The 12,333-nt window shown below is 54.3% G+C and overlaps 1 protein-coding gene across 5 annotated transcripts in view; it reads left to right on the plus strand.

Annotated features, from left to right (window-relative positions):
* Positions 1-12,333, plus strand: part of SLC12A8 (solute carrier family 12 member 8) — a 111,192-nt gene that overhangs the window by 67,658 nt on the left and 31,201 nt on the right. For 4 of the 5 annotated variants that reach the window (XM_073551927.1, XM_073551928.1, XM_073551925.1 and 1 more), the window contains one exon: positions 3,997-4,143. The exons of the other annotated variant lie outside the window; for it this stretch is intronic. In XM_073551927.1, the coding sequence (XP_073408028.1) occupies positions 3,997-4,143 (147 nt within the window). The remainder of the gene's footprint in view (positions 1-3,996; positions 4,144-12,333) is intronic. 5 annotated transcript variants of the gene reach the window in all.

A 12,333-nucleotide genomic window follows, 5' to 3' on the forward strand; every position in this document is an offset into this window, starting at 1 on the left:
CCTCCCCTCAGGGTCAGGACCCGGCCACCATCATGGCGGTCACCGGTGACAGTGCGCGGTACACAGAATCTGACACCACCAGGAGGGTGGTGCAGCTCCGGATCCACGGTACCGTGGGGCATCCGATCACTGCGGCCCCCAGTCTCAGTACTGCGGAGCGTCCGATCACAGCGGCCCCCAGTCTCAGTACTGCGGAGCGTCCGATCACAGCGGCCCCCAGTCTCAGTACTGCGGAGCGTCCGATCACAGCGGCCCCCAGTCTCAGTACTGCGGAGCGTCCGATCACTGCGGCCCCCAGTCTCAGTACTGCGGAGCGTCCGATCACTGCGGCCCCCAGTCTCAGTACTGCGGAGCGTCCGATCACTGCGGCCCCCAGTCTCAGTACTGCGGAGCTTTCGATCACTGCGGCCCCCAGTCTCAGTACTGCGGAGCGTCCGATCACTGCGGCCCCCAGTCTCAGTACTGCGGAGCGTCCGATCACAGCGGCCCCCAGTCTCAGTACTGCGGAGCGTCCGATCACTGCGGCCCCCAGTCTCAGTACTGCGGAGCTTCCGATCACAGCGGCCCCCAGTCTCAGTACTGCGGAGCTTCCGATCACTGCGGCCCCCAGTCTCAGTACTGTGGAGCTTCCGATCACAGCGGCCCCCAGTCTCAGTACTGCGGAGCTTCCGATCACAGCGGCCCCCAATCTCAGTACTGCGGAGCGTCCGATCACAGCGGCCCCCAGTCTCAGTACTGCGGAGCGTCCGATCACTGCGGCCCCCAGTCTCAGTACTGCGGAGCTTCCGATCACAGCGGCCCCCAGTCTCAGTACTGCGGAGCTTCCGATCACTGCGGCCCCCAGTCTCAGTACTGTGGAGCTTCCGATCACAGCGGCCCCCAGTCTCAGTACTGCGGAGCGTCCGATCACTGCGGCCCCCAGTCTCAGTACTGCGGAGCTTCCGATCACAGCGGCCCCCAGTCTCAGTACTGCGGAGCGTCCGATCACTGCGGCCCCCAGTCTCAGTACTGTGGAGCTTCCGATCACAGCGGCCCCCAGTCTCAGTACTGCGGAGCTTCCGATCACTGCGACCCCCAGTCTCAGTACTGCGGAGCTTCCGATCACTGCGGCCCCCAGTCTCAGTACTGCGGAGCTTCCGATCACAGCGGCCCCCAGTCTCAGTACTGCGGAGCTTCCGATCACAGCGGCCCCCAGTCTCAGTACTGTGGAGCGTCCGATCACAGCGGCCCCCAGTCTCAGTACTGTGGAGCGTCCGATCACTGCGGCCCCCAGTCTCAGTACTGCGGAGCTTCCGATCACAGCGGCCCCCAGTCTCAGTACTGCGGAGCTTCCGATCACTGCGGCCCTCAGTCTCAGTACTGTGGAGCTTCCGATCACAGCGGCCCCCAGTCTCAGTACCGCGGAGCGTCCGATCACAGCGGCCCCCAGTCTCAGTACCGCGGGGCGTCCGATCACAGCGGCCCCCAGTCTCAGTACCACAGAGCATCCAATCACAGCGGCCCCCCAGTCTCCGTACCGTGGAGCGTCCGATCACTGCGGCCCCCAGTCTCAGTACTGCGGAGCTTCCGATCACAGCGGCCCCCAGTCTCAGTACTGCGGAGCTTCCGATCACTGCGGCCCCCAGTCTCAGTACTGTGGAGCTTCCGATCACAGCGGCCCCCAGTCTCAGTACCGCGGGGCGTCCGATCACAGCGGCCCCCAGTCTCAGTACTGCGGAGCGTCCGATCACTGCGGCCCCCAGTCTCAGTACCACAGAGCATCCAATCACAGCGGCCCCCCAGTCTCAGTACTGTGGAGCGTCCGATCACTGCGGCCCCCAGTCTCAGTACTGCGGAGCTTCCGATCACAGCGGCCCCCAGTCTCAGTACTGCGGAGCTTCCGATCACTGCGGCCCCCAGTCTCAGTACTGTGGAGCTTCCGATCACAGCGGCCCCCAGTCTCAGTACCGCGGGGCGTCCGATCACAGCGGCCCCCAGTCTCAGTACCACAGAGCATCCAATCACAGCGGCCCCCAGTCTCAGTACCGTGGAGCGTCCGATCACTGCGGCCCCCAGTCTCAGAGCTGCAGAGCATCCAATCACAGCGGCCCCCAGTCTCAGTACCGTGGAGCGTACGATCACTGCGGCCCCAAGTCTCAGTACTGCAGAGTTTCCGATCACTGCGGCCCCCAGTCTCAGTACCACGGAGCGTCCAATCACAGCGGCCCCCAGTCTCAGTACTGCGGAGCGTCCAGTCACAGCGGCCCCCAGTCTCAGTACCGCGGGGCGTCCGATCACAGCGGCCCCCAGTCTCAGTACCACAGAGCATCCAATCACAGCGGCCCCCAGTCTCAGTACCGTGGAGCGTCCGATCACTGCGGCCCCCAGTCTCAGAGCTGCAGAGCATCCAATCACAGCGGCCCCCAGTCTCAGTACCGTGGAGCGTACGATCACTGCGGCCCCCAGTCTCAGTACTGCAGAGTTTCCGATCACTGCGGCCCCCAGTCTCAGTACCACGGAGCGTCCAATCACAGCGGCCCCCAGTCTCAGTACCACGGAGCGTCCAATCACAGCAGCCCCCAGTCTCAGTACTGCGGAGCGTCCAGTCACAGCGGCCCCCAGTCTCAGTACTGCGGAGCGTCCGATCACAGCGGCCCCCAGTCTCAGTACTGCGGAGCGTCCGATCACAGCAGCCCCCAGTCTCAGTACCGCGGAGCGTCCGATCACAGCGGCCCCCAGTCTCAGTACTGCGGAGCGTCCGATCACTGCGGCCCCCAGTCTCAGTACTGCGGAGCTTCCGATCACTGCGGCCCCCAGTCTCAGTACTGCGGAGCTTCCGATCACAGCGGCCCCCAGTCTCAGTACTGCGGAGCGTCCGATCACTGCGGCCCCCAGTCTCAGTACTGCGGAGCTTCCGATCACTGCGACCCCCAGTCTCAGTACTGCGGAGCTTCCGATCACAGCGGCCCCCAGTCTCAGTACTGCGGAGCTTCCGATCACAGCGGCCCCCAGTCTCAGTACTGCAGAGCGTCCGATCACTGCGGCCCCCAGTCTCAGTACCACAGAGCGTCCAATCACAGCGGCCCCCAGTCTCAGTACTGCGGAGCTTCCGATCACAGCGGCCCCCAGTCTCAGTACTGCAGAGCGTCCGATCACTGCGGCCCCCAGTCTCAGTACTGTGGAGCTTCCGATCACTGCGGCCCCCCAGTCTCAGTACTGCGGAGCTTCCGATCACAGCGGCCCCCAGTCTCAGTACTGCGGAGCTTCCGATCACAGCGGCCCCCAGTCTCAGTACTGCGGAGCTTCCGATCACTGTGGCCCCCCAGTCTCAGTACTGCGGAGCTTCCGATCACAGCGGCCCCCAGTCTCAGTACTGCGGAGCGTCCGATCACAGCGGCCCCCAGTCTCAGTACCGTGGAGCGTCCGATCACTGCGGCCCCCAGTCTCAGTACTGCGGAGCTTCCGATCACTGCGGCCCCCAGTCTCAGTACCGCGGAGCGTCCGATCACAGCGGCCCCCAGTCTCAGTACCGCGGAGCTTCCGATCACTGCGGCCCCCAGTCTCAGTACCGCGGAGCTTCCGATCACTGCGGCCCCCAGTCTCAGTACCGCGGAGCTTCTGATCACTGCGGCCCCCAGTCTCAGTACCGCGGAGCTGAGGCTTTTCACGTGTCTGAGCTCAGAGTGCGGATTAATAATCATAATCCGGAGAATTAGGCGTCAGCGGCTCCATTAACCCTTCCTGTCCGGCGGCCCCTCGTACATAGAATGATGGGGGTGATTGCGCTCAGTCTATACTGCCGCTCCCTGATGACGGATCCGGTTGTTGTGCAGTTGCTTGAATAGCTGTTCCCTAATGTCCGTCTATTACAGGAGCGTCGCCCCCATACACAGGTGGGGGGCGCAGTCTGTATGAGGGTCCGCAGCGCTGCCCTGTGGTCTGACTATAGACTGCAGCATATGGCGCCAGCGTGCAGAGAGCTGACATCGTGTATCACATGTTGTGTCCCCTCCGCAGGTGTCTCTGGTGGGCTTCCTATTCCTGCTGGGTCTCTACATCTCCTCCTTGGCCTCCTGCATGGGGGGTCTGTACAGCGCTCCCAGAATCCTCCAGTGCATCGCACAGGAGAAGGTCATCCCTGTCCTGTCATTCCTGAGCCACGGAGTAAGTGCATCGTCCACCGACCGAGAAACGTGCTGGCAGAACAGTGAGCGCAGCTCCGGAGTATAATACAGGATGTAAATCAGGATCAGTAAAGTAATGTATGTACACAGTGACTGCACCAGCAGAATAGTGAGTGCAGCTCTGGAGTATAATACAGGATGTAACTCAGGATCAGTAATGTAATGTATGTACACAGTGACTGCACCAGCAGAATAGTGAGCGCAGCTCTGGAGTATAATACAGGATGTAAATCAGGATCAGTAATGTAATGTATGTACACAGTGACTGCACCAGCAGAACAGTGAGCGCAGCTCTGGAGTATAATACAGGATGTAAATCAGGATCAGTAAAGTAATGTATGTACACAGTGACTGCACCAGCAGAATAGTGAGTGCAGCTCTGGGGTATAATACAGGATGTAACTCAGGATCAGTAATGTATGTACACAGTGACTGCACCAGCAGAATAGTGAGTGCAGCTCTGGGGTATAATACAGGAGGTAACTCAGGATCAGTAATGTAATGTATGTACACAGTGACTGCACCAGCAGAATAGTGAGTGCAGCTCTGGAGTATAATACAGGAGGTAATTCTGGATCAGTAATGTAATGTATGTACACAGTGACTGCACCAGCAGAATAGTGAGTGCAGCTCTGGAGTATAATACAGGAGGTAATTCTGGATCAGTAATGTAATGTATGTACACAGTGACTGCACCAGCAGAATAGTGAGTGCAGCTCTGGGGTATAATACAGGATGTAACTCAGGATCAGTAATGTATGTACACAGTGACTGCACCAGCAGAATAGTGAGTGCAGCTCTGGAGTATAATACAGGAGGTAACTCAGGATCAGTAATGTAATGTATGTACACAGTGACTGCACCAGCAGAATAGTGAGTGCAGCTCTGGAGTATAATACAGGAGGTAATTCTGGATCAGTACTGTAATGTATGTACACAGTGACTGCACCAGCAGAATAGTGAGTGCAGCTCTGGGGTATAATACAGGATGTTAATCAGGATCAGTAAAGTAATGTATGTACACAGTGACTGCACCAGCAGAATAGTGAGTGCAGCTCTGGAGTATAATACAGGATGTAAATCAGGATCAGTAAAGTAATGTATGTACACAGTGACTGCACCAGCAGAATAGTGAGTGCAGCTCTGGAGTATAATACAGGAGGTAATTCTGGATCAGTACTGTAATGTATGTACACAGTGACTGCACCAGCAGAATAGTGAGTGCAGCTCTGGGGTATAATACAGGATGTAAATCAGGATCAGTAAAGTAATGTATGTACACAGTGACTGCACCAGCAGAATAGTGAGTGCAGCTCTGGAGTATAATACAGGATGTAACTCAGGATCAGTAATGTAATGTATGTACACAGTGACTGCACCAGCAGAATAGTGAGTGCAGCTCTGGGGTATAATACAGGATGTAAATCAGGATCAGTAAAGTAATGTATGTACACAGTGACTGCACCAGCAGAATAGTGAGTGCAGCTCTGGAGTATAATACAGGAGGTAACTCAGGATCAGTAATGTAATGTATGTACACAGTGACTGCACCAGCAGAATAGTGAGTGCAGCTCTGGAGTATAATACAGGAGGTAACTCAGGATCAGTAATGTAATGTATGTACACAGTGACTGCACCAGCAGAATAGTGAGTGCAGCTCTGGAGTATAATACAGGAGGTAACTCAGGATCAGTAATGTAATGTATGTACACAGTGACTGCACCAGCAGAATAGTGAGTGCAGCTCTGGGGTATAAGACAGGAGGTAACGCAGGATCAGTACTGTAATGTATGTACACAGTGACTGCACCAGCAGAATAGTGAGTGCAGCTCTGGGGTATAATACAGGATGTAACTCAGGATCAGTACTGTAATGTATGTACACAGTGACTGCACCAGCAGAATAGTGAGTGCAGCTCTGGGGTATAATACAGGATGTAACTCAGGATCAGTACTGTAATGTATGTACACAGTGACTGCACCAGCAGAATAGTGAGTGCAGCTCTGGAGTATAATACAGGATGTAAATCAGGATCAGTAAAGTAATGTATGTACACAGTGACTGCACCAGCAGAATAGTGAGTGCAGCTCTGGAGTATAATACAGGAGGTAACTCAGGATCAGTAATGTAATGTATGTACACAGTGACTGCACCAGCAGAATAGTGAGTGCAGCTCTGGAGTATAATACAGGAGGTAACTCAGGATCAGTAATGTAATGTATGTACACAGTGACTGCACCAGCAGAATAGTGAGTGCAGCTCTGGGGTATAATACAGGATGTAACTCAGGATCAGTACTGTAATGTATGTACACAGTGACTGCACCAGCAGAATAGTGAGTGCAGCTCTGGGGTATAATACAGGATGTAACTCAGGATCAGTACTGTAATGTATGTACACAGTGACTGCACCAGCAGAATAGTGAGTGCAGCTCTGGGGTATAATACAGGATGTAACTCAGGATCAGTAATGTATGTACACAGTGACTGCACCAGCAGAATAGTGAGTGCAGCTCTGGAGTATAATGCAGGATGTAACTGTGCCTGTATCTTAGTGTTTATCCTTCTGACCAGATGTTTTCTCTTTTCCAGGCGAGTGAAGTGTTAATAGTGAGCGCTAAACATGTGTTCTGTAATTCTCCTGATAATTGGGATTAGCGCTCTGGTGGCTTCTCCTCCTGTTATAGCTAATGTGCGTTGTCACATGATGAGACCTCGCTCAGCCGGTAGTTATGGGCTGATTGTTGAGCTAATCACTCTCCGCTTTATTATCCAGACATACAAGATGTCAACCTGCTGCATAGTAGTCACTGTGTCGGCTCCGCACACGAAGAATCGCTTCCCGGATTTACTGATCTGCAGCAGGTGACGCGCGTATTGTAAAATGTCCAGACAGTGAACTGACAATTATGTCTCGTCCAGTCACCTCCAGAGCTGCGGTCACTATTCTGCTGTTACATCATGTCTTATCCTCCAACTCTTTTATCTTACAAAATTATCAAAATTACACTCAGAAACAAACCACAATACATAAACTAAAGAAAACCAACATAGACAGACATAAAATGTGCAAAACATGCGCAAACAACTGAAAGTCCAAATCCTTTCCTTGTCCCCCACTGAGCTCGGCAGCTTAGGGTCCCCCAGCAGGAATCCACTGAAAAGAGAATACAAAGAAACATAAACCCCTCTCCCCACTCTCACTCCATTCACCCCCATTCACACCTCACCGATTTTACTAGTTTACTATTTACAATTTTACTATTTACAAAAACCAAACGAAAATAACCCTTTCCTGGCCCTCCGCCTTGAAAAAAACAAGAACTCTGCCACTTTGGCCGACAAACCTTACCTCCTATTACACAGCAGATTTTTTTTTTTTTTTTTTTCCTTTTTCCCTTTTTTTTCCCTCTCCCACACATGGCAACAAGTTCGCAGCCTTTTTTCCCACCACCTTGCACCGCAGGTCCTACAAGTTTGTAGCCTTGTCACTGCAAAATCTGGTCCACGAAAGTTTATGGCCTTTTGATTCCACACGAAAACTATTTCCAGGGTCCGCAGAGTCTACTTCTCCTGCCCTGCTCCTCTGCTCCTTCATGTTGCTCTTGGCATCCGGTCATCCATCCACCACCCCCCATGCACCCCCCTCCCAACCTGACTACACCCCATCCACACATTCTAACTCAAAAAACAAAAAAAACGTGTGTTATATGTTTTTCCTTTTACCAAAGCACAACCAAAAGACATTTTCCAAAACTCTCAATACCATCCCATCTACTTACGCATTAATATACAAACTAAACACAGCATTTACATACCCAAGGCCCAAGTTTGGCACCTGTAAGCCCAATATCCATTATATGTCCTGTTTTTAAAACAAAAAGCTAAGGTGGCATGCACCAGCCCACCACCAGGAAAACGGGGTTCTAGAGGCTCCATCCCTCACTAACACATTCATCCTATCCCTCAAGAACTAAGACTGTCCCTACTTCTGTCCCTAAAAAAAGAAACCTGTCCCTATCTGTCCCTTCCTGTCCCTACTCTACCTAACTTATCATAACTAACTCTCTATCTGTCCCTCCCTGTCCCTATCTGCCCCTACTTCTGTCCCTAACACACCCAGTGAAACTTATGCTGTCCCTACCCTCATTCACACGGAGCTAGCTCTCCCTTGAGTGCGTTTTTAAAAGGAGAGGCCTCTCCAAAGCCAAGAGGCCTTCCTCACACCCAACCTTTCGAACTCCAAAGAATGGACCTTCACCAGGTCACCCAAGATGTTTCCTACCACCTCATCCCTTGGGAGGGTTTTTTTCCCGCGTCGTAACTAGGCACCGTGCATTCCAAGTGTGGAACCTAACCGCTGCACTGACTAGGAATAAAGTGCACGGGTCCCGGCCACCCAGGGATCTGAACGCTCCATAGGCCCATTCAGCGTAGGAGAGGGACGCCAGCCACGGCCAACGTATGGAGGCACCCACCCTGTTGTAAACCTCTGCATTAAAGGGACAATGAAGCAGGAAGTGCTCCATGCTTTCCAGCACGTCGCCACACTCCTCACGAGGGCAACCCCGGTCATCGGAGTTCCTGCACTTCAAGTTGTCCCTTACATACAGCCTCCCGTGGAAGCAACGCCAGGTCAAGTCCCAAAACTTCATGGGGATCCGCTTAGAATTTAAAAGCCCCAGCCCGACCTCCAGATCCCGGCCTGGGCAATCCTTAAGGGCCAGGGGCTTCTGGAAATGGGTCAACAGGACCCTCCTGTCAAGGCACTGCCTCGACATGGTCCTGATTTCCCACATTCCCAGACCCCACCGGCGGATCACCTTCAGAACTGGGGTAGCATAAGCCGGGAGATGCCCATGAGGTGTGCGTAGGTCCTTCACCCACCCTCCTGTCTCCCATTCCTGGAAGAAAGGCCAAAGCCAACCCTTGCAGGAGACTACCCACGGAGGAGCCCTCTCTAGCTAGAGGTTGGAGATGTTAGTCTTAAGAAAGGTGTTTACTAGAAACACCACCGGGTTGACCATACCCAACCCGCCTAGTCTCCTCGTACGGTATGTAACCTCCCTCTTGATTAGGTTAAGCCTATTCCCCCATAACAATTGGAAGAACAGGCTATAGACCCGCGTCCAGAGAGGTTCCGGCAAGATGCACACACTGCCCAGGTATTTCAATAAAGGTAGCAGATAGCCTTTAGCTAGGGCAACCCTTTCCCTCAGGGTTAAAGACCAACCCTTCCATTGGTCCACCTTTTGGGCGGCGATCTTAAGTCTGCCCTCCCAATTTTGCTGGGGGTAGTCCCCGGGGCCAAATTCGATGCCTAGAATTTTGGCGGTGGCCTGGGGCCCTGGAAGGGTGTCCGGGAGATCAAAACTAGGATCTCCCCCTCCCAGCCAGAGACTTTCACACTTATCCCGGTTGATCATGGACCCGGATGCCTCCGAGTAGCGCACTACCTCCGACATGACCCAGTCCGCCTCCCCTCTCGAGGATACGAACAGGGAAACATCATCGGCGTACGCCACCACCCTCAGAGAGGAGCCAGAGCCCGCCCGGTCCATCCCGACTCCCGCCAACGGTCCACGATCTACCCTCCTTAAGAAGGGATCGATCGCGAACACGTATAAAAGCGGGCTCAGCGGACAGCCCTGACGGACCCCAGAACCCACCTCAAAAGGACGACCTGACCAACCATTCACCAGCGGAAAAGTCTCAGCCCCTTGGTACAAGATCTCTAACCATTTTACAAACCTCCCAGGCAGACCATACCTCAAAAGGACGGACCAGAGGTACTCGTGGTTGACCCGGTCAAAGGCTTTCGCTTGATCTAATGACAGCAAGTACCCCTTCCAGTGACCTGCCCTACCCTGCTCCACTGCCTCTCGGACACCGAGCACAGCACTAAAAGTACTGCGGCCTGGAACAGAGCAATGCTGGGCCCCTGAAAGGAGCCGGGGTGCAAACTTCACCAGCCGATTAAACAGCACCTTGGCCAGAACCTTCCGGTCCGTATCGAGAAGCGCTATGGGACGCCAGTTCTCGATTCGGGACGGATCCTTACCCTTTGACAGAATAATGAGGGCTGACTTCCTCATTGAGCCGGGAAGAGTGCCCGAGGAGAGACACTCATTAAAGACCCCTGTCAAGAGGGGGACCAAGGAGTCCCTAAAAGTCTTATAGAACTCAGATGTTAAGCCATCCGGACCTGGCGATTTCTTGAGCCGAAGCCCATCAATGGCCAGTCTCACTTCCTCTTCCCTGATTTCTTCTGCCAAAACACCAAGAGAGGGGTCACCCCCTGGCTCAGGGACGGCTTCAGCCAGGAAAGCCGACATCCTGTCCCGATCCAGATCCTTCTTTTCCAAGAGGTGTGAGTAGAAGGATCTGACTACCTCCAGGATCCCTGATTTGGATCTGTTCAGGGACCCCGTACTGTCGATCAGTCCTGTCACCATCTTACAATTCACTGACATCTTACAGTTTCTGTAAGGGTCGGGCGAGCGGTACTTCCCGAAGTCCCTCTCAAAAACCAAAGATGTGTGCCTATCATACTGACACCTCTTGAGCAAAGATTTCACTCTGGAGATTTCCTCTCGGTCACCTCCAGTCGAGACAAGCTGCTCGAGTTTCCTCCCCAGAGCCTGGTACAAGCGGTGCCTGTTCAGACTCCTGAGGCTCGAGAGCTGACGGAAGAACCCCGCCACCCGCTTTTTGACGATCTCCCACCACTCTGACTTACTACTACAGAGATCCAACAGCGGTACCTGGCTCTGAAGAAAATCCTCGAAGGATTGTCTCACCTCCGCTTCTTCCAGCAGGGACGAATTGAGCTTCCACAGCCCTCTTCCCATCCGAGGAGTCTCTGCAACATTCAGAGAAAAGAAAATTAGACAGTGATCGGAGAACTCCACCTCAACGGCGGACACAGCAGAAAAGATGGCGTCCTCCTTCAAAAAAACCCTGTCTATTCTAGACCTACAGCTACCCCTATGGTAGGTGAAACCTCCGTGACCTGGGGTGTGCCGGATGTGGGCATCCACCAGGCGAGCTTCACTGGCTATGCTATTCAACGCGACGCTATCATAAGCCAGGCGATCTCCGGGACCCCCCCGGTCACGGGACCTCGTAATGGTGTTGAAGTCCCCACCGAAGATCACCTGTCGGCTCGTAAAAAGAAAGGGCTTGATCCTCAGGAAGAGACATTTGCGGTCCCACTTGGACTGCGGGCCGTAGATGTTGATGAGCCGGAGCTCTTGTCCCCTCATGAAGACATCTAGGATCAGGCACCTCCCCATTTCCAACTCAGTAACCCGTCGGCATTCAACTGCTGCAGTCTTAAAAAGGACTGCCACCCCGCTATACGGCTCGGCCGCAAGAGACCAGTATGAGGGCCCGCACCTCCACTCCCTCCGTGCTTTATAGATGGCCCCCATGTCTGTTAGTCTGGTCTCTTGCAAGAATAAAATTTCTGCCTCAATCCGGGAGAAAAAATCAAAGGCCGTGAAGCGAGCCGCATCTGACTTAATGCTGGCGACATTAATAGACGCCAGCGTCAACGGGGCGAGTTCAGCCATCATGGGTGATCGAGTTGGATGGCCAATTTCTTCCCTACCCCGCTATTACCTCCTCCTGGGGAGGGGTCAGACACCTTCCTTTTCAGGGAAGCTCCCGACGTGTCCATCCCACCCCCCCCGGTGTCCTCGCCCCCGGGTTCCAGGTCTGTCCCCCCCTCAGGAGGAGCAATGCCCCCTGAGGGACGGACTCCGCCATCCCCTGAAGGACCCTCCGGTGTTGCCCCCGGCCCAGTACCCTCGTCTTGCGGTTCATCATCTGACCCCCCGAGGGCGCTGAACCGGTTGGAGAGTCTGATCAGAGGGGGGTCAGCGGGCCCTTCCGTATGCACCCTTGCGGTCGGGGGCGGGGGGGACTTTGAAGGCTTGTCAGCCTTCCTCCCCACCGCTTTGCGCTTGGCACGCCTGGTTTTGCCACCTGGTGCTGTAGGCTGCTCTTGGACATCCTCATCAACACTTTCATACTGAGAGGAATTGTCCGAGTCAGCCGCTTTCTCCTCTCTCTCCATCCTCCTGATCTCCTCACTCACCGCACTCTCCCCCAGGGCCTCAGAGGCTTTGGCCACGGGCCTGGAGGGAGGAGCAGGCATCACCCCGGTT

Source organism: Dendrobates tinctorius, unplaced genomic scaffold, assembly GCF_039654945.1.
Source record: "Dendrobates tinctorius isolate UK_male_01 unplaced genomic scaffold, ASM3965494v1 ptg000182l, whole genome shotgun sequence".
Taxonomy (NCBI): Eukaryota; Metazoa; Chordata; class Amphibia; order Anura; family Dendrobatidae; genus Dendrobates; species Dendrobates tinctorius.